The sequence below is a fragment of the Camponotus floridanus genome, unplaced genomic scaffold (assembly GCF_003227725.1).
Source record: "Camponotus floridanus strain SB8 unplaced genomic scaffold, Cflo_v7.5 scaffold21, whole genome shotgun sequence".
Lineage (NCBI taxonomy): Eukaryota > Metazoa > Arthropoda > Insecta > Hymenoptera > Formicidae > Camponotus > Camponotus floridanus.
In genome coordinates, this window is record NW_020229337.1 from 2,166,628 (window position 1) to 2,189,370 (window position 22,743).

Below are 22,743 nucleotides of genomic sequence, written 5' to 3' on the forward strand. Positions count from 1 at the left end.
GTGCGAGGTGGTATGCCCTCACACACCCGAGCGCGAATAGCCGGGCGGAAAAGGGGGATTTTCACTTTACGATTCTCTCACCTAATCCACATAAAGGTCGCTCGTAAGCAGGAAGGCTCGATCGTGACGAGTACGATGATAGGGCACTCGCGTTCACTTCCTATCTCTCCCTCCCTCGGCTCTCTCTTCCTCCCTTTTTTCGCCGATTTATAGTGCATCCCGTTAGCCGTTTCGGGTCGTTTTTATCGCGTCGTAATTGCAACAGCGGCTAGTCTACTCGATAAACGCTCGCTCCATAAAAAAAATGCACTTTTTATTTTTTTTTTTAAATATAATTAATTATACATGAATTTTTTTTTTACAGAATAAGAACCTGCGTCGATCGACGCACATTGAAAATACGGAACAGTTGAAAACACAATAATGGAATTGTGTATCTTACAATATTTTGTGTACACATCGTATAATAACAGAGCTCATAATGTGATTTCAACTTCTATTTTGTTTCCAAATCCATATTACGAGAGAGATGTAAGCTGTTTGTGTAGCACGCTGTGTAAAAAAATAAATCACGAAAGTAAATAAGAAGGCAGAACCGCGCTTATTTTTCGATTTCACGCGATACGATTCACCGATTGCGATCAAATAGATGTGCAATCGCACAATCGAACGTAAAAAACGTAACAAAGAAACGGTGCAACGACCGCGTACAAAGAGAGAACGAGAGAGAAAGAGAGAGAGAGAGAGAGAGAGAGAGAGAGGAGGGGGGAGGGAGAATGTTAGTCTCGGCTAAATATATTATGTATTTAATTCACCGCGTGCCTATACACGTCTATTACCTGGCGAGACAGAGGGAATTTCCGGCATTGAATTAACCCGGAACAATATATCGCCGCCATTGCATTGTGTACCGGGTAAGCAGCATTGAACCCCTCCGCGCGAGCCCGACTACTTCATTTATCAAGTTAAACAATAGAAAACTACCCCCCGAAATCACTCCCGTCTTCGGCCATCCTCCCCCTCCCCCGCAAGATTTCGAGGGGGAATCTCTTTCTCGCGCCCTCGCTGAATTTCCCTCTCGCTCGTTTTTTTCGTCGTGCAACAAACGCTCGACGCTGTTGGCATGTGACGTAACATCCGTCACGCGAGGAATCTTTTTTAGCGGAAACGATAAAGCACGCGTTTCTTCTTTTTCGCGTATGAAACTCGTGAAACATTTCCTTTTATCGCCCCGCGAATACCTCGAATCTGATAAATCTGAGATAAAAGTTACCGGGCGACGACATTATTCAACATCGCGCGTAAAGTTCGGTAACGTTCACGGTGCATAAAGTAGAATAAGCTATTGCGAAAATTCGCCATTAACGGGATCCTCTTCAGTCGCGGTGAGTATCGAGCAATCCGAAGACCTGCGGTAGATTAGCTCGTCGTTTCTCGACCGCGGATTAAGAGCGCACCGCGCGAATGGAGTTACGGATGAATCTCTTTTCAATTAAATCACAAAGTTTCCCGGCAGACGGAGAAAGTAACAGGGCGAAATGAGATAATGATTAAGGAGGAAGGAAGTAAAGCCGACCGTGGATTCTTTTCCATCCCCCATCGTACCGACGACTATTGACGACCCTTATCGCTCCGAAGGGAGCCGCTTGACCAAATCACTCGATAAAAAGCCCATCTACCACCTTATTTTTTTCTTCTTTCTCTCTCTTCCTCTCTCCCTCTTTTTATCTCGATTTAAACCGTCCTCTCATCTCGATACCCGCGGGTCCCATTTGGTCAGCCAATTTCTTCTTTATTTCCCCCTTCCTCCTTTCCTCTCGTTCTCGATTCGCGCGATTGCTAAATTTCAGCGGTTTATCTCTCTTTGCCGGTGAAAGAGAGCTTTGATTTATTAAATCTCTGACTGAGCTTCACTCTCCTATTTCGTTCACTCGCCGTTTATTTCGTGAGTCGCTTTTCAGTATCGTATTTTTTATTTAGTATGAAAAAATGTGAAATTAAGAGACGCGGTAACGATGTCAAGTATGTACATGAAGCTAATTATATGTTGGCTGTGATTAGATTCATCGTCTATGATTGAGTGTTACTATTTTTATGTATTCGCAAATTTTGCACCAGTCATATTCTCGATTAATAATCTCAAAAATTAATGCGCAATGATTAAATATATTTTTTGATATGATAACAATAGTACAATTTTTTGATTAAAACTAATTTTACTAACATTTTAGATGTAAAGTCTGTTAAACCGAAATACTTTGATACATTTTCAGATCGAATCTATATAAATTATTTGCAATCGAAGGTATATTGACGTTATATGATCCAAAAATGTCATTAATTTTTAATTATCTCTTCAGTTCCTTACATATCATTACATATTATTATCATTCAATCGAACATGACAGAAAATTTCGAGATAGGTAAAAGGAATAGCGTTTGATAATAAACAATAACATGAATCTAGTTGGCCTATTATTTGCAGCGAGAAATTATTGCGTCTTTTAATGCATTATATTAATCATTACTGCTTGGTGCAAATAAATAAATATTTTTAAATATTTATTGGCACAATAAAATATTACATTTAATTAAAAATTAAATAATTACATTTGATTATCAATTAAATAAAAAATTAATTACAAATGAATAATAAATAAGCTATGAATCACTCACCAAGTAATTGCTATGCCGTTCCTTGATGTCTCTTCAAGTCTCTTGTATTGCTGCTCCTTCGTAGCACAATATTCACTCGCGAAAACACAGTCAATTATAATCGCATACTAATTAAGAATATATTGATTGCACTGAACTTTGTACGGCACTCTCGGTTAATCACACGTGATGCATATTTAACCGTATAACAGAACAAGCACAAATATGTACTCTGCAATTGCATGTAGTTATGACGCTCGATTAAAAAAAAAAAAAAAAAAAAAAACCAGACAGCCAAATTTACACGCCAGTTGTTATGGAAATGCTATTTGTGTTGCTAATAAATAATATGCGCGAACAAATAAATATACATGTTAAAATTAGAGATAAATATGTACGCAGATTACAATATTTGTGAAATTATATAATTCAGTTTATCAATTATTCACGACTGATTTCAATCGAATAAATCTGTCACAAAATACGCATCTTGATTTAAATGCAACAATATCCAAATGTCCAATTTATGATGCGCAATTGATAAATATTATAATTTTAACGAAAATAATTAAATCGTAATCGATCCGTCTTATATTTGCAACCGTTTCGTTAATGATTGAAAAACTTGACGATATAGCAATAATTTGATCTTGATGCGATACACAAATCGAGTTAGTAACTGTTGAAAATATCATAAACTATCTAAAAATATTGTAATTGTAAAATTTATAAATTTAGAAAATTTATTAATTTAGTATAATATTTGAAACGCATAAATCTTGTATCTATCACAAACGATAATTTATTCCGATTTTATATCGCTTCGATTTTTACTTGAAGTGTGTAAAGTGTACGTAACTTTGATAAATCGTCGTTTCGAGTCATCAATTATGAGAATTAATTAACGACACATTGATTATCATAATCATCAGAGAAGTAGTATTTAGCTTTCTCGACTTATCGCGATCGCGTTTTGATGAGTAATAGTACGATGACAGACGAAGTGTCTTACACGACGCTGTTCACTCGAGTCTCATCGTGAGAATGACAACAATAGCGCGCTATATGAAGGTCGAACACAATAATGTCCTTGACATCACGAAATAATTGAACGCGTTACAAGACAAATGTAAATGAAGAGAATTTATTCTGTTTCTGAGTTTAAAATTATTTATATTAATAAACGTAATATATCTTTTCATTATTTTTAATTACTTGATTTGACTCTTACTCGATTCATATACATATCACACCATTTTTTCTTTAAAAAAAAACACGAAGAAAATCACAATTAAATCGGCAAAAATCCATAGGCAATTAATTAATTCCCGTGATTAACAACTTGTAAGTATGACTATATGTGCAAATATTTATTATATGATTTAGACGTTTCAAATAAAAATCGAAGCGATTGGAAATTATAAGTTAATGCAATTTTTATAATTTAATAATTATTCCTTTACCTTTGCTTTGATTTATATGTCTTACATGGTGCTTGAAATTTAAAAGCAATTTGTTTTCTATCTTTGTTACAAGAGGACAAAATAATATATGAATCGTTAAAGCACAAACGAAAATAACAACAGAAGGGCTCATTATTTAAGTGTATTAATATATTCCGTGGAATTCACGTTCCAAATATATTACGTGTGTTTAATACTGAATTTCGATTATATATTTCCCAACATTCTATCGCGCGTCATTATCATTTGATTCGATTCGTGTCGTATCGAGATAAATCAAGATCAAATTGTCATTATTATTCTCAATTTTTTCGATTATTAACGTCGCAAATATGAGACATATCGATTCCGGTCGAGCTGCGGCGCAACACATTTGACTAATCTATTGTAGAAATAGCGAAACGTCCTTGGTGACGTGTCTGATGGTATGTCAGTAGTGGGGGTCGCCCCACTATGACGATAGATATTGATGGGGGGAAAGGACAAGGACCGACGCGCAGAGAAAGGTAAACATTATTATTCAGTCAACGTTCGTAAAAGTATATTATATGTTGTTATCGATAAAATCCTCTCTTGTCAGTTCTCGATGATGATTCCACATATCCAGTTTTCGTAAAACGGTTCTTACAAGTACAATTATTATTAACCTGACTTTTTTTTATATAAATCGCGTAATATATTATATTAATTCGTAAATTCGAGATTTGTATACATACGTAATTTAAACCAAGACACATATTTCTTGCGAGAGATTCGACCGAAATCGATATCGTGCGAACAACCGATAAATTTAATTACGTTTTTGAATATTTTACGCATTCACAGATATTTATCTTTCATTTTATTTGTTTACATTATAATACATATATCATTTATTAACAACAAAGGTAGCGTTTATGTGATAAATGGTAAATTTGCACGATTTTCCAATCGAGCAAATTGTAGCTACAATGTGCGTTTGTAGTTTTCGCGTCGTGCTCCTGTCGCAAAATAATAAAAGTGTGCATCGCGTGTAATTAACGTCAGAAGTGTCGTGGAAAATACCGTACGATCGGCGTATATTGTTGATTAGTGTGAGTGCGAGCGTAATTAACTGTTTTCGCGAGTGAGTGTAGTGTGTTACAAAAGAATAAAATGGACAAGAAGGAAGAAGCCCAGAGAAACATGTCGAGCCACAACGAAATGTGAGGTGAGCAATTTACGATTTATATTTATTATTTAATACTCGTATAAAATTAATTGCTCTGATTTATCTCCACGATAGTGCATGCTTACCATGTAACGTATAATAGATAAAATATATTAAATGGCAAGCAATTATAGACTAGTTTTATCAAAAAAAGAAACTTGTCTCTAAAACCTTGTAAACCCTGTAAGTAAAGATATTATCATCTTTAATTTAAAATGATGCTTCTTGTCAAACACTTGACAAGAGCTTCAACAAATGAAATTGAGAATATCATGAGGATATGACATATAATTAAATAATGTTATTTTAGTTTCATTTTGTTTCATTTTTTTTTTTGACATTACGTATCAAATGTCGGGAAAATGCTTGCACGTTTCATGAACTCGTTTGCAATCTCGTACTTCTATTGATGTATTAATTGGAAAACTGAGCGTGGGCTGTCAATGGAAAATAGTTGTCCGGAGAAAAGAAGTCTCGAGGATAAGTGGGAAACAAAGCGCGAAAGAGCACGCTCTCTCTGCCGACCGATAAAGTTCCTCGAGATAACTTCCCGAGCTAAATGGGATCTGCTCGTACGATCAACCTTTTTTTCGCAAAATAAAGGAAGAGAGAGAGAGACTAACGGTCGGGCTGCGCGGGACTTTGGACAAAAAACAAAGGGGATGCGTTAATCGAACTTGGAACGGAAGCTTTTAAAATCTCTCAACGCGCCGAACAAAGAGAGCTCACGATAATTGCGCGTATCCATTTTATATTACGGCGACTATGCAATTTTGCAGAGTGAAAAAGTGACATGCGTTTAAAAGTGGATATTACAAGCGAGAAAAAAAAGTAATCATTCTATTCGCATATACTTTACATCTTTTTTTTGCTATTTTTTTGTGAGGTTACATATAAGGAAACAATTATGAATAATTTTCATTGTTAATGGTCATCAATTGAACAAAATCTGGATAACGTATTAATGCGACGAACAGATTTTTGCTGCTGTTTTGAATTTTTTCTGGCCTTTTACGTGTATTCAACAAAATTGTGCATATTTTAAATTATTAAGAAAAAATGGTGTAATTAATAAAATTAATAAGAAACAAAAAATAATGTGCATTTATATTGAAGCGTGATCTATACAGCAGAATCGTGCTAAATTGTTAAATAATTTGCAAAAAATTTTGTAACCACATATAACGCGCAAGAAAAATTTGCGTTTCTATTCATCTAAACCACGGTGGATCGCTATATCATTTTTTGACAGACAAATATCGAACGGTAAACAAGGGGAAGAATGTGCGGTTGAAGTGAAAGTAGAAGAAACGTAGTCCGGCGTATTCGAAAAACGTAGGAAATTGCGCATAGCCTCGTATATCTCGAAAATTGGATTCGAATCGAGAGATTCGTGGCCGTGATAAATTCTCGGTGCTGCCAAAGAGAATTCCGCTGCTTCTGCTTTACTTCGAAAGTTTCTTGCGGTTTATATAACAGCTAAACTATTTTATCGTCATGACATTTTCAAAAATTATATTCTATTTTAAAAAGTAATTATATAGTCTTAATATCTTTCACACATTATGAGCAAATATATAATTATTATTTTAAAAAATTTTTCAAAATGTAAACTCACGTATATTCTTTAATAATTTTAATAAGCATCTCTTATTTATTTTTGAAATTAATTTTTGACACTTGATTTTCCCTCACAATGTGTTATATTTATTTAAAAAAATATGATTTCTATTCAAATATGGTATAGATATTTCAACATTAGCAAATAATGCCAATTGCAATATTACTTTCAACGATTATATAAAGCCAAAAGATTTACTTCCCTTCTCTATATAATTTTATCCAGAAAAGAGAAAAGTACCCTTATCGCGTGCGCGCGAAGGCAAAAGAGTACCATGTGCTGAAATTCTACTTTGTCGCACTCGACGGCGTCGACAGACGATATGTAAACGCAAAGAGAGGTAGACAAAAAAAGGGAACAGCCGTGGAAGAGAGAGGAAGATGAATAGAGAAGTCGAGACGAACTAGGGAAGATGTATGCTTCACGGAAGATACAATGGAACGAGCTTCCTCTCGGACTTGCAAATCCAACAGAGGATATTCTTTTGCTAGCGTGTTCTTTCCACTTTTTTCTTAATTTAAAATATTGATCTCTTTTTTCCAGAGAAACATGTATCTTGCAGTGCAAGCTGTAGCACTGTTGATGAGTATTTTTTAGCAAGAAATGAAAGAAAGAGAGAGAGAGAGAGAAAGTATTTATTAAAATTAAAATTAAAAAAGAAAAAAAATTATTTTCATATGCAAAAAATATATAGTAGAAGAGCATAATAAAGTTAGAAATATATATTAAAAAAAGAATATATTATTAAAACGAATAATCAATATTTTAATTGATAAATTACTCCGAAACCTATATACATGTATTATATTTTCTCTTTTTAATAAAAAAAAAAGATAAAAACTGTTTTATTGATCTAACTATCCGTTTTTTAAACAACTTTTGTAAATGTTGTTTTTATTTGACGCGTAGAGTAGCGAGAGAGGAGAGCAGCAATGAAACGCACTTCGTGATCCACGAGCTGCGCACGCAAGGCTCGGCTTATACGCGTTGCAATATGTAACTGTCGCGACTTCGAGCCAATAAATACGAGCCTTTTTCCTCTGTGTTTTTCTCTGCAGGGATAAATGGATCGGCCGGACGTGAGCTTTAGGTCGATCGTGCGGTTCAACGGATATTCCAATCGAAACACAGTCGTGTCACGCAGAAAAAGGAAGGAATTCACACGTAAATAAAGATTAAATTTGTGTATTCTAAAAATATTCTCCGAGAGTATATTATGCAAAGAATTATTATTATAACACAGAGACTTATTATTACAGATTATTACATAAGGGAAAAATAAAATTGGACATTAACATTTGGAAATTGAACACCGAAAATTCATTAATGTTGTCCGCATATGCTTTAATTGAAAATGTTATTTCACACGCGTGCACAGTCAAGTCGAACGAAATTATTGAAATTTAGCTAATAAACGATGCACAATAAATTTGCATAACCACTTCGTCGATATTCGTACACCCTGTAGATAAACCATGTCCATCGTCTGGATGTGGGTGTAATGGACGCGAGAGAAAAATCAATTGCTACCCAAGGGTTTTTAATCACCGAAGCCTGTCCTTTCATTTTTGCGGCTCGTGTCAGTCCCCGCTCTCCCTTTTCCTCCCCTCCCCGCTCTTTTTCTCTTTCTGTCAAAAAGTCTCGATTTTGTTCCTTTTCTATGCATGTCAGCAGCAAATTTGTAAAATGGTTTGCACGTGACAAATGAAAATTCATTATGAAAATTCAACCTCATTATTAATGAGTCGTAAAAATAAGAATAACACGCGAATTATTTAATCTTTCTGTTGCCAAAGAATGTCTTTTAATTTCAGTCTCTAGAAGTTTTCTTATCGAACGTAAGAATTTTATATTATCGTGAGTTAAAGAGAATGAAAGCAGAACGAGTAATAACTTCGATAACAAGCAGAAAGTAGGAGTAATGAAAAAAACAACTATTCGTGCAATAAAACTTTACACAGTTGGCAAACGAACCAGAGGATGATTTTCGAATGAATTGCTGCGAAATATATATGATGTTATCATCCATTTAACAGTAAGATGATTAACAATAAAACTGCAATGAACGAATTAACATCGAATTAAATCGCTCTATGAGAGCGATTTAAAAATAACTATTTTATATTATATATATATATATATATATATATATATATATATAATATAAAATAGTTATTTTTGAATGTTTATTTATATACAATAATAAAAAATCGTTAATAATTTTAAAAATAATTTTAAAAAATAAAAAATTTTTGCTAATTTTCTTATAGTACATTTTATAAATAAATATAAATTTCTCCGGAACAGAAACAAATTGTGTTTTGTAGTAAAATTATATTCTTTTTTCATGCATTATTTTAAAAAAAATATGTAAAATTTCAGATTTGTTTGATTTCTTGTTTTAAAAAAGACAAATATATAAAATGCAATAAGATGAAGGTTCGAAATTTTTCTAGGGCACAGATAAGACGCGTAACAAAATTGCAAAGTTATTAAAATTCCACGTTATTTATTATATTTGAGCGTGAGATAGGCGACATCGCGGTCGAATGAGCAACGACATGGCTGGCAAATGATATTAACGGGTCCGTCTAGTGCGTCCCCGGGTTAAAAAGAGTCCATCCGTAGAACACGGTCCCGGCCCGTTACACGCGAGCTTTATCGTACGTCAGGTCGAACAACCCCTCGGTGCCTCGATCCCTTCGTTATCCCTCGCCCTTATATGCCACGACTGTGAAAACGCTTTTCCATCCCCCTCCGCCTTTCTAACGCGACGCCTTTCTTCGAGATTTACGTGCCGCGGCAATTCCGCGAGCTGTTTCGTGACGTGGTATCAAGGTATCAAAATGCAAGATTGGACGTAATTTTACGACGTTCGTCGTCGATCTTGGGATTTTTAGATGATCCTATTTTGGATCGCGATTCTCGTTATGCAAATTCTCGAGTTAGATGTACGATACCATTCCACAATGTAAGTGTAAAAATAAACGGAACGCCCCCGCACGTGTGTATGTGTGCGTGAATAAATCTGCTCCTTGAGTAGGTTCCTACGAGTTAAGTTCAAGAAGGTCGCGCGCGGAAAGAGACGACGCTTTTCAGGCGGGTGATATAACGCTACAAGTACGAGAACCGCCCCAATTTACGATTACGAGGCACGAGGGGGTTTCAAACGAAGGGTTAAACCAGGTTTAATCAATTCTCGCCGAAATGCGCTCGGTCTCGCATACCTCGACATTGACGAGGCGGATTTGCCCGGATTCTATGACGTGGAGCGAGCGACCAAGTAAACGGCAAATAATAAGACGAATAGCGATCACCGTCAGTTACCGTCAGTCATCGTCCAAGAGAGATTACAGGAAATAATGCCATCGGCAAAAGAGGCAATAAAAATATATTAAAAAAAGATCGAAATATATAAAAAATTCGATGCAAGCTAGCTTTATCTTGATTGTTCTCGAAATGACATCAAATGGAATTTAATATCTTTCTCTTTATGAAACTATAAAATATTTACTGTAATAACTGTATATTATGTTATATTAGCTATTGCCATAAATCTTTTTCATGTTTCCCGAGATAAAAATGACTTGATATATCGCAGTTTCTGCTAAATAGTGGCTCATACATCGAATTATTGCTTTCGTCATCGGAAAAATTATTATTTGAAAATTGAGATATATTTCCATTAAAAATAAATAATATAAACTACGTGAAATGCGAAATAATTATAAGCATATATAGAGATAAATGGACTGTCTGTTTAAATAAAAATTATAAGACAGAGAAAAAGAGAGATTGTCCATTTCTGTCGTGTAAATTTTGACATTTGTTTTTGACATTACTATGCTCCGATTTTTTGTTTCGTTACTGAAGAATCTTATTTAGAGAAATGTATCTGAAAAGAGATCGAAAAGTTTCCTAAAGAGTTTAGGAAGGTTTTAGGTACGGTAGTTTTTGCTACACCTCGCTTCCCATCCGTAAACGATAATGCAACGGACCGCGTGAAAAAGTCAAGAAGGGTATGTTTAACCGATGGTTTCTCCTATTTTTCGGACGCAATTTCTTCGTGGCATCCAAGTTTTCTCATAGCCAGACAGAATGCCCGGCATCGCGGCGCCGTTTATGCAATACAGTCAAGACAGAAACGAAATAGAGACCGACATGAAAAGAAATATCGCTTTCTCTTGATGCATGTCTTAAATGTGTTCAAAATATACCAATAAAAATTTCAAATTACATATTCTTACGTAAGATACATAAAAAATAATAATAAAAGTAAAACATCAATTCTTTTAAATCTGAATAAATAAATTAAAACGATAAATTTGTTATTAAACAATATTGGATATAAGTAACATTTTTGGAAAATGTATTATTTTAAAAAAACAAAATGTGTTATAGAATTATAATAGATTATAAAAAAAATTAAAATTTATTTTAATTCTTCATAATTTACAAAAAATAATTTTAACAAATATATTTATATAATAAACTTAATCATTAAATGATATTGATGTGTATCTGAATAAATAGCAATTAACTGAATTATTGAAAATTTATTGTCAATATTGATAACATCACACATCTTATATCTCTTATATTCTCACATTTCTTTACATGTGATAAATCTATAGAATATGTAACGAACAATCAAGTAAAATATAATTAAGATTTCTTGAACTATTCTCCACAATAAGCTTTCAGGGTGATAGAATTAATGATTTTTTTTTATTCTTCAAGAATTTGATCATCGATTAGATAAATTTGTCAAAATACTTACTTTAAATAACGAGCATTAATTTTACGATTAAAAAATCATCGTGTCGCTCCATTTAATCGGCGATCTCAATTAGCTCACTTGACCTTACATAACTAACCGTATTAGTTAAAATTCATGGCCGACCGTACAACGGATCGAGCTCTCAAGTGTGACCGCTGTCGCGTAATTGAATCGTCCGTTTCATCCGCTAAAGCTAATGCACTAAGAGAGTTAGCGAACTTATGGCGTTCATATGCGCGAGATGATACGCGAGGCTATTTAACCAGCGCATAAATGGAAATTATTTTAACCTAACTAAAACTCGAGAGCTATAAATGATTTTACAGCTCAAAAAGACCGCTCGCCAACGTTGTAAAGTATGGAATCCCTAATCCTCGGCGCCAATTCTCCAAGTTTCGCGTAAGCTTAACTACTAATTGGACACAATGTCCGCGGCTCTTGGCACTGCACTATCCGACACAGACGCCCGTTACTACGAGAACTTTGCAGATTGTAATTCCCTGTCTTGCTCTGTCTAACTACTTTATCAAACCAACACAGAAACACGCGTAGACATATACATTTGTACTCTTTGCTTCTCCGTCGTGTTACAATAGAGACGGAATACCAATTGATAGAAGCTGCAAAGGATACTTTAACGTGATTAGAGCTAACACACGCACGCGTATATTCAACGTGGAATATTAAATATAAAATGAAGAAGCAAAATTCATTTTCTGAGATAAAGATGAAAAATTTACTTGCAAGATTGTGGAAAATTTTGTATCACTTTCATGGACAGAAATATCGAAAGAAAAGCATAAAAATAACTATACAATATAAAGGAATATTCCATTGAATTTCTATAAATATCATATTTTTCGTAGAATCACGTTGATTGGGGTCTACCCCGAAATCGAGGGAATCAAGGACGACAATGTACTGATTGGGACAATACGATACTGATTTTCGAGATTGTGCGCCATTTCATATTTCTATTGAACTTTGTATTGAGAAAAAAATTTAAAGATATATTAGAAATATATTATTATAAAAGATATATTATAGATATATTATAGATATATTATAAGATATATTATTATTTATATATTTTTAGATATACCTTTCTCAATACAAAGTTCAGTAAAAACATGAAACTATATTATATATTTTGTGCTCATATGTTATCAATATATCACAAAACTAAATTAGAAATATTTATAGAATTATTAATAGAATATTTTTGATATTTATCGAAAGATAAATGTCTTGGATTGTAGAGAAACCAATTGCTTTAGCACCATATCGATGCCATGGCAATAGTGTGGCGGCACGTGCGAAAACCAACAACGGTAATCCATTAGAATGAAAAATTAAGGACTATGAGCGCAGCGCAAGTCGATCGACGAATTAACCGATCGAAATATGGCGTACGCACTAAGGTAGGCGCACAAATCAAGATAATGGCGGATATTTCACGTACACGGTAACGTTAACCGGTGTCCCGACTCGCATAGGTCCCGAGAGATTCGAACGTATGCGTTGTATTGATAGAGAGATGTGTCGACTATCTGTCTTTATTTGTCTTGTCCCCATCGCGTGTTTTTCTCTTTCACGTTAGACAGCCATTCCGTCAATTTTTGAAAGTTTCCGCGCGGAAATTGATGTAGGAAATTAGAAAAAATTGGGGAGATTGTCCCAAAAGGGACGCACATTCGTAAAAGAAGAATCTGTCTAAAAAGAACGTATATGTATAATAAAAGAAGAAGTAGAAAACTCTCTTCTTCTCAAGTCTGCAATTTCAATAGTAACGCAAAATCGATACTAGGTTCCCGGAAAAGCTACGTTGTATTGAAAATTCGTCGTCGTGAAAATCAGTAAAAACGCGTGGTATAGAAAAAACAGCAGTAATCGATGTTACGTAATGTAATTTTAATCGGTTTAATTGTAAACCGATTGTCGATATTAAGCGTTCCATTATCAGAGAGAGTAATTAAATTATCGCAGGACGATTTTATCACACCATATTTTATACCCCTTTCATTGAAGTTTTATTGTGCACTTTATACGAGGAATAATCGAACAATACATGATTTTCTCACAATATATTATATAGAAAAAATAAAATAAAAAGATAAAAAAATAAAATAATACAAAAATACAAAAAAAAAAAAAACAATTCTGCCTGTGACGTCTAATAAAACTGTAGTCGGCAAATTAATATATTTTCGTTAGTTTATTCTATATATTGCATGATTATATTAAAATGCCGCATATTTCTCCCGCTACGTTAATTTAGTTTCTTCCCGACGAGACGATAATGGATTAAGACAAGCGAGTTTTCTACTCTGTGGCTTCTACTAAAGTGGCTTATTAAGTTTTTGCACGCGAGTAAACATGCAGAAATAATTGTTTCGGATATTGCAATATTGACGTCCTTTGAAGTCCGCATCGGCGTTCGAAAGCTCTATTGACGTGACTTCCATTACTACCATCCAAGGAATCAATATTAATATGAGCTACATATGTATACACAGTGTTCTAAATTTAGCGCGGATTTTGTAGAAATTTACTGACGAAATTGAAATTGATTTTTCATGACAAAAATATTTTTCAACTTATAGGGAACTAATAAAAAATAAAGAACTTCGAAGAAATTGCAAAAGTAAATTTCGAACAGATAATAAAGCCCCTTTAATTAAACAATTTTGTGATTTGAAAGTCAATTAAAATGATCGATTAAAGCCGATGTTGAAAACGTTTCTCCGATATTGTCGGCAAGGAAACATCGATTTCATATCGACGAGCTTGCGAATGGAAGATGGACCACTAGATCTGGGACACTCTGTATAACGCAAGCGCGTGATAGCTGTTAGCACACGTCGCTCGGATATGGAATTCAATAGGGTAACATGCACGTTCGAACAATACTCCCGCCCCCTCTGTCGGTATACCGCATTATGTGTATTGTGTATTTGCCTAGATAATGAGACGTCACGGCCAGCTCTCTCAGAGCGCAGCCGTTATTTATAATCCACAATTGATTCTGCTCGCTCTCCTTTCTCCATTCAATTCCGCCATACAACGCGGTATATGCGTCCTCGTGCGTGTTCGCACGCGCGTTAAACCATGTGTACATCGGAAAATGTGAGAGATAAGCGATGTGCTGTGAACGATGAACGAGATAAGCTCATGTATTAAACAAACGCAAGTTTAATTTTAATGAGTTTACTCAGATACCATCCAGAATGTTTCACTTTTATTAGCTTCATGAGAGAATATCGAATACTAGGATCATCTTCTTTCAAAACAAAAATACAACATCAAGAGAAAAAGAAATATAAATTTTAGACATCATATATATCTTCAAAACTAAATATCTTGAAAGTAAAATTTTGTTGAAGTGTAAAATTAGAATTCAAGGTTTAAATTTTTACTTGTGCAATTAAATTCTCATATATTAATTTTAAAATTTTTACGTGAAAACATTTTATAAATTAATGCATATAAATAATCGTTTTGTTTTTAAATCTTTTTTTGCATTAAAAGAATGTTTATTATTTAAAACTGAGATTATTCGCACAGGGGTACGAAAAGCTTTTGCCTCGGCTCGTAAATCCGTTTGGGATCCTTTTCGTGCGGAAGGTAGGCCCCAAGATACATCAAGGATTTCATCTTGAATTTTGCACGCGCTCAGGGGCACGCGGCTCCCCGCTTCGATAATATAAACAGCATCCGCTTTCAACGAGATCTACCGCAAGAGGAAATATACCGAGATCAAATATACTGGCTGCGTGTGTCGGCAATGCCAAGGAAATAAATAAGATAATTTTTTTGATAGTCTTAAAAAAAAAACATTAAAATTCTAACATTAAATAATCACTAAATTTTATATAATTTCAAGTATATTTTCAAAATAATTTACTAAATTTCGTATATTAAATAATACATTTTTAGACAGACATTTTACTGGACAAATATAAAATAAAAACATCTCAAGTAAGCGAGAAATTTATAAATCTTTCTCTCTATTGATATATCACGCTCAATTAAATTTTACTAGCTGCGTGTGTCAATATCATAGAAATAAATTTCTTAGCGTTTTTAGAAAAAAATTAAAATTCTAACATGAAATAATAATTCCTAAATTTTTACTTTAAATATATTTTCAAAACAATTTATTAAACTTGGCGTAATTAAATAACACTTATCGGATAAATGCAGAATAAAAAATCTCAAGTAAGTCGGAAAGGACCCCGCAGAATCCTTATGGAAAATGGCTTTCGGTGAAATTTTCTGAAACTTTGCCATATGATAGTTCTTGATGCGTAGATCAAAAGTGTCAATGGACACATAGTCTGAAAAATTATAGTTTTTGAGTTACAGCTGTTTGAAGTTGGTGATTTTGCGTAGTATAAGGCTGCAATATGATCATATAAAGTAGTATATGGAGCTTTATATATACATAACTATGCTTATATATATTTTTCCTACTTACATATGTACATATTTACATACTTTTTACAATTACATGTATATTAATGTATACATATGTTTATATATATATATATATATATATATATATATAAACATATGTCAACTTCAAACAGCTGTAACTCAAAAACTATAATTTTTCAGACTATGTGTCCATTGACACTTTTGATCTACGCATCAAGAACTATCATATGGCAAAGTTTCAGAAAATTTCACCGAAAGCCATTTTCCATAAGGATTCTGCGGGGTCCTTTATGAACCTTGTCTTTGATAAATATATTATTTCGATAATTACGCTTTGCATTTCACTAACTACGTGTGTGTGTCAGCAACATGTCATAGAAACAAACTTTAATAAATTTCTGACAATTTAAAAACAAATTCTGACATTGAATAATAATCACTAAATTTTTCCTTCAAATATATTCTCAAAACAATTTACTAAATTTCGCGTATTAAATAAACCATACTTTCAGGCTTATCATAAATGCGGAATAAAAAAATTCCAAGTAAGTCAGTAATTTATGAACCCTTCTCTCTGTCGATACGTGTATATTCCGCTTTGTTAAGTTTCAAAGATAGCAAAAAGTCACAAGCTTCTGTCCCGTAAAATCTGCCCTGCGCAACTGCAGTAGAAAGGGATAATATCACCCGTTTATCCGCTATACGGATGTTTCCGCGATATGGTCTGCCGATTTGTTATATTTAGCTCTCGATCCTTTTTCTGCCGATGAGAAATAAAAATAATGCTGAACGACGCGGTTCAGTCAGCAACGGGTGGACCAGGGGGACGAAAGGGGTGAGCGGGGTGACATGTATTGTGGAAAAGTTGGTGCAAAAAAAAAAAAAAACTGGCGATATTACGGCGTGTCCGACGAGGCGGACGTATAATTTCCGGCCTGACGTTGGATCCTCGTCAACGTGTGCGCCTCGTACACGTTCATTCGCGAAACGCGGCATCGCTGTCTTTTCCGCAAGGCAGTTTGTTTGCGTTAAGCCGCGTATAAACCTAACCAACGAACGAATGAACGAACCCGAACATACCATCGAGGGATCAAACCGTTGCGGGCTGAAAGAGGACAGCTTTTTTCCCCTATTTCAGTTCGCGGAGCAAAGGAACCGCGATAACTTTTCATCTTTCACCCCCTCCGTCTCCTGTAAAAACGCATCGTAATTCTCACGTATGCGTGCATTAATATTTAAAAAATTATCTGCAAGGCGCAAATCTCCTTTCGAACATATCTGTATATCCATTTGCAAGCTTTTATCTAACGCGTGAAAGAATCACACAGAGATCTACCCACGCGAGGCATCCGGCAAAATGTATGTCTTTCAAACTGACAAACGTATTAAGTCTCGCCCGGGGAAGCTTGTTTCTGTCGAATGATCGACGTAACGGATTTCGAGGAGCCAGAAACAGACCGGCGGCTGAATAACGCGATGCTTCTATGTGCCTTATCTAGAGTGACGGCGTTAAATCGGTGCGCGTGATCGCGCATACTAATTCGGACGACGAGATATATATTTCGGTTTCCCGTACTTAGACTGCTCTCCCCTTCCTCCCCTTTCCCCCCCTCTCTTCCCCTTCCCTATCCTTATGCAATTTGTTTAACGTATGCCGCGCATATCGCATGAGAGGAATACCAGACGTGGACGAGAGATTCGTTTCAACTATCGACCCTTCATTATGAATGGATATTAACGCGATTAAACAAGATAAATGATGTATTTCTTATCTTCCCGTCTTTCTCCGTTGTCCTATCATTAATTATCTCATTTTCCTTCTGACATGGTTCGGAAACAATGGAATAACAATTAATTCTTTAGCTGAAAACGCTATTTAACAAATGTTTATATTGAGAGAAAATAATCCATCAAATCCATCTTCTTGCGATTAATTTATAAATAACATTGCTATTTCGTGTAAATTGATATGAAAATAATAACATTTTATAATTATTCTTATCTCAAATTTATCAAAAAAACTGCTTTACAGCTAAAAAGTTAATTTTCGCAAAAGGTCAATCGTGAGCTTAAACTCACCTTTTCTCGGAGCATGTCTCTCACTCTGGTCGCCTGACTCCTGCTCCTGTGTAGCTCCAGTTGCAATTCCAAACACCTCTCCTGCCAATTAAGTTCCTCTACCGTCGTTGTGTATCCGTCGAAGCTTTTGGAGGTGACGTAGCTGGGCCGGACGTCCAGTTTCTCCCTCTTTATATCGACGCTGCCACCGGCGGTTCTCGGATCGACAAACAATCTGCCCGTTTCATACATCCGCGTAACCGGCGATTGCTCCGATGGTTGTCTACCGGAGAACGAAAACGCCCTGTCAAAGTGGCCTCTGCCACTGGAGGGTCCCGGATCGTAATTCGACCTCCCCCTACAGAGAGGACTACCGGGCTCCTTCCCGACGTCGTAAGCCAAATCGGACTGCACCGGAGTAACGAATGTTCTCTTGTCCGCGTACTCCACGTGACCGCTCGGCTCGGAGGTAAAATCATACGGGCTACATTTGGGCTTTTCGCGGAGCTCGATGTAACCGGCACCCCTGACGCTCTCGGCGAAGCTCTTATCCTTGTGGAAGAACAGATTTGGTACATTGACGTAGGGCGAGTCTCTCGCGTGTATCACCGCCGACGATGGCGCGTCACCATCGGCACCGCTTCCCGCGTTGTTGTTGTTATTGTTGTTATTAATGTTAACGGAGGAGGTGCTAGTGGCAATGCTGACGGTGCTGACACCTGCGCTGGTGGTAACGACGTGCCTGGGCCGTGGCGGTGGCGTGGGCGCCTGTCGAATCTGTCGCGGCCACAGCCGCGGACTATCGGGACCGGAATTGGAGCCACCGGTCGACGCGGTACCGCTCGGTCCAGCTCGAGACGACGACGAGACGCTGCCGGTGGCTGGACCCGACTGGTTACCCGCGTCATGCACGCGCGCACCCAGCCGTGGACTGCAGGGCGCCGAGTTGGAGCCGAAGTCGCTGGCCAGCCTTGTGATCGGATCGAGAATCTGCGAGAGACGGCGAGTCGACGACGACGAGGAGCTACGTATCTCGTCCATCTCGTTGTTGGCGATTTGCTCTCGTCGCCTCTTATTACGACGCTTCTTCCTGCCCGCCTACTTCTACTTCCTGTCGAAGGATCCTCGGTGCATCTGGCGATCCGCGCTTGTGCTTCTTCCCTTCTCGGGTTATCGCGTTCTTCCTGCGAGAGATCGACTCGACATCGACGCTCGTGATACGAAGGCTGTTCATCCTCGCCATTTTGTTACCTCACACGCTCGTACGGTCATCGTCGTTCGCGACATCGGCCTCGAACTTGCGTTGCGATCTGTGGAAAAAGAGATTTTTTTCCTTTTAGAGAAATATTATGGAATCCAGATGATATAAAATAAAAAGGAACGATGATATCATAAAAACGGTTTCGCCGATGGGAGCACCATTTTTTTTTATGTGAATTGCTACTAGGGATGTCGTGTCAACTGCGTGACTTGGATTCTGGAAGGTCTTATATAGATTATAACCCTATGTAGTACTCTTTTTATATTATCCGTTATATAATTTAATAATTTCATTTTTTAACGTCGTGACAATTATATAAAATTAATTTACTAATAAATTATATTAATAGAGTTATATTAATAGATTTATTATTAATAAAAATGCGAAAAAGTTTGGGGTGTCTACTCGTTTTTTATCCGGTTTTTAACGTTTCGACGATAGAAATTCAAAAGGATAAGAAAGTGCGACGCGGAAAGATGGCACGCAGGGCTGCAAAGTTTATTTTAAGGTCGACGTTAAAAGGAGGCAAATGAAAAACCGGATGAAGGGAGTAGATGAGCGCAATGCGTCTCGTTCTGCAATTACTACACGGACGAGTCCGCTCGTGAAAAATTCCAGTCTTTGCGAGCCGCCGCAGGAAGTAGATGATGAGCATAAATTTGGAAACTTAACGGAAAAAAGTAAGTGTCGAAAAAAAGCTGCATCTTGAAATGATCTTATATGTTTCAAAGAGTGAAAAAGGAGAAATACTTTTTCTTAGGTAAAATATACCAAAAAAACATTAAAAATTGAAGGAAAAATAAGATTTATATAGGGTTTCATCGTAAAATGTTTCTATTGCTATGGTTTATAATTAAAAATTAAAAAGTTTAATCTCATTTTCATTATTAAAAATATTTTCATATTTTACACATATAGAGAAAATTAATATCTCTCTTGTTGTAAGAGAGAATCGATGATAAATATGTATCAAGTTTTTTTCTCGGGGATATATTACAACACGTTATGCTTGCGATGTAACACAAGTCGTGACTCGTAAGTCGTGACACGTAACATATATGACACTGTGAATTAGCCTTAAATGGTCGCGATATCACCTAATTTCTGCTCGCAAATTTGTCGTTAATTTCTCGAATGACCTCTTCTTTATGCGATTTTTATATTCATTCTAGTTTTTAACGGAATTATAAGACAGTTCCATTTACATTTATATGATGCAAGTATAAAAATAATCTTTGCATTAAAAAAATATTAAAAGTAACACTTTTTGTAAACTAATTGTAATATGCAAGGAAGTAAAACTTTGCTCTGAATTTAATTTAAAATACAGGCCTTTTAGTTGAACAAAATTTAAAAAAATTAAAATGTCACAAAAATATATAATATTAGAAACGCGACAAATAATAATGTGCGTCGGTATTTTTGCTGAGGAAAAGGTAGATCAATCAAAGAATTCATAGCCATAGAGAAGGGTGGCTTACACCAGGTTTAAGATACCCTGTATGTAGGCGGTACTTGGCGGTCCCCCGTGGTGTCCATGAATAAATTTCAAATTAACTTTCGAACGATTTCCGGGTTATACGAGGCGAGACGGAAGCCCTCCGCAATCTCGGAGGTTCTTACGAGGAGACACCCTTTATATCACCGAGAGCCGCTCGCATACTCTCCAAGTAAAGCCTCATCCGAGACGAGGAAGACTTTCATTGACGTAAGATTTTCATGCTGATCGTAAAAGTATCGTGGCATTAAAAAATCTGAAAACTTGCATGGAATATCGACTTGTATGAAACGAGAAATGAGAGAACAAAATTAAAAAAAAAGTCTCATAGAAAATTAATGCATATTTTCAGTCAAGCATCAACGATGTCCTTGTGCTTCAAACGAAGATATATTGTTCATTTCCAGTGAAACGATATTTAACAAAAATACTTTAGAAATAGTCATAAAGCTTCAATTTTGTAAATTTTTCGTTGACATTTCAACTAATATTAAAAGAATAATCATTCATTTCCACTGAGAAAGGACAAAAATTGTGTTACTTTTTTTATCAAGAAAGCTGCCAATATATCGCGAAAAAATTGCAAAAAGAACAAGATCCATTATTTCTACATCGAGAAAAAAAATTGTAAATTTGACTAAATATTTACAACTAATTATTATTTTTTTAATTGAAATATTTAAGTATTTAAATTCAATACATCTTGATCTACATTAATCTTAAATCTAATATGACATCTATTTAATTTAAATATTTCAATAAAAAAATAATATAAATATAATAATAATAATCAATATAAATATTTAAATCAATATTAAATAAATAAAAACTAATATAAATATATAATAATATATATAATATATATCATAATCAATATAAATATTTCAATTAAAAAAATAATAATTGAAAATGTTCAAATTTACAATTTTTTTCTCAGTATACGAAATATGAGATAACCGTGAAACATATACAAATGCTTATGATTACGGGTGCACGCGCATCAATCACACAGTCTAAATAATATAATTTAATAGGAAATTCAATCCAATTATTACACGAAGCGATTTATATACATATAATACATATAATTGGCTCGAATAATTGAGATTCTTTATATAATCCTCCTATTATAATAATTGCGTTATCATAATAACGAGACGATCATTAACGACAGAGAGAAGGGACGGGATGGGCGCGAGGGAAATTTCGGAAAAATTTTCCGCGGCTACGCTACGTGTAAGTACGTACAACGACAAGTATCGAGTCAATTGCCGTTGTTAGAACGCTGTTTTGTCATTGCGTAACTAGCGGCGATCACGAAGGCAGCAGCGGTAGCCAGCGTTGTTCGGCCAGCGCGGCTCGCATTTTGCATAAATTACGCGTACGTTCTTCTATCCGGCTTTTGTGGTCGCGTGATCGCGCGACGTTATTGTCGAAATGACGTTGCCGCGAGGCGCGTTACAAGCTGCACAGGCGCGGCAAAACAAATAGACGACCGACACGTGAAACATGTGTACGTATGCATACATTGTACGTAAGAGAGAACGTTGTTCCTCGTACACGAGCGATTTTCCACACGAGCGACAATTTTCGCCTCGACGACGAGATTGAGAGATCGATGCGTGACAAGAACAGCGTTGGTAATTTTCAAAATCCATCATCTTTACGCGTCACGATGAAGGAGGGTGTTTTGTTTACGATGTAAATATCTAAGGTTCATTGACGCTGGATCGTGGCTTTTAAAAAGTTTTGTTGATAATCAAGTGTATCATATTAATCCC

At 35.5% G+C, this 22,743-nt stretch overlaps 1 protein-coding gene across 6 annotated transcripts in view; it reads right to left on the reverse strand.

The window, feature by feature from the left end:
• Window positions 1–22,743, reverse strand: part of LOC105252767 (uncharacterized protein CG43867) — a 64,633-nt gene that overhangs the window by 39,932 nt on the left and 1,958 nt on the right. For all 6 annotated transcript variants that reach the window (XM_025408482.1, XM_025408485.1, XM_025408483.1 and 3 more), the window contains exon 2: window positions 18,225–19,513. In XM_025408482.1, the coding sequence (XP_025264267.1) occupies window positions 18,225–19,244 (1,020 nt within the window). In that variant the 5' untranslated portion in view covers window positions 19,245–19,513. The remainder of the gene's footprint in view (window positions 1–18,224; window positions 19,514–22,743) is intronic.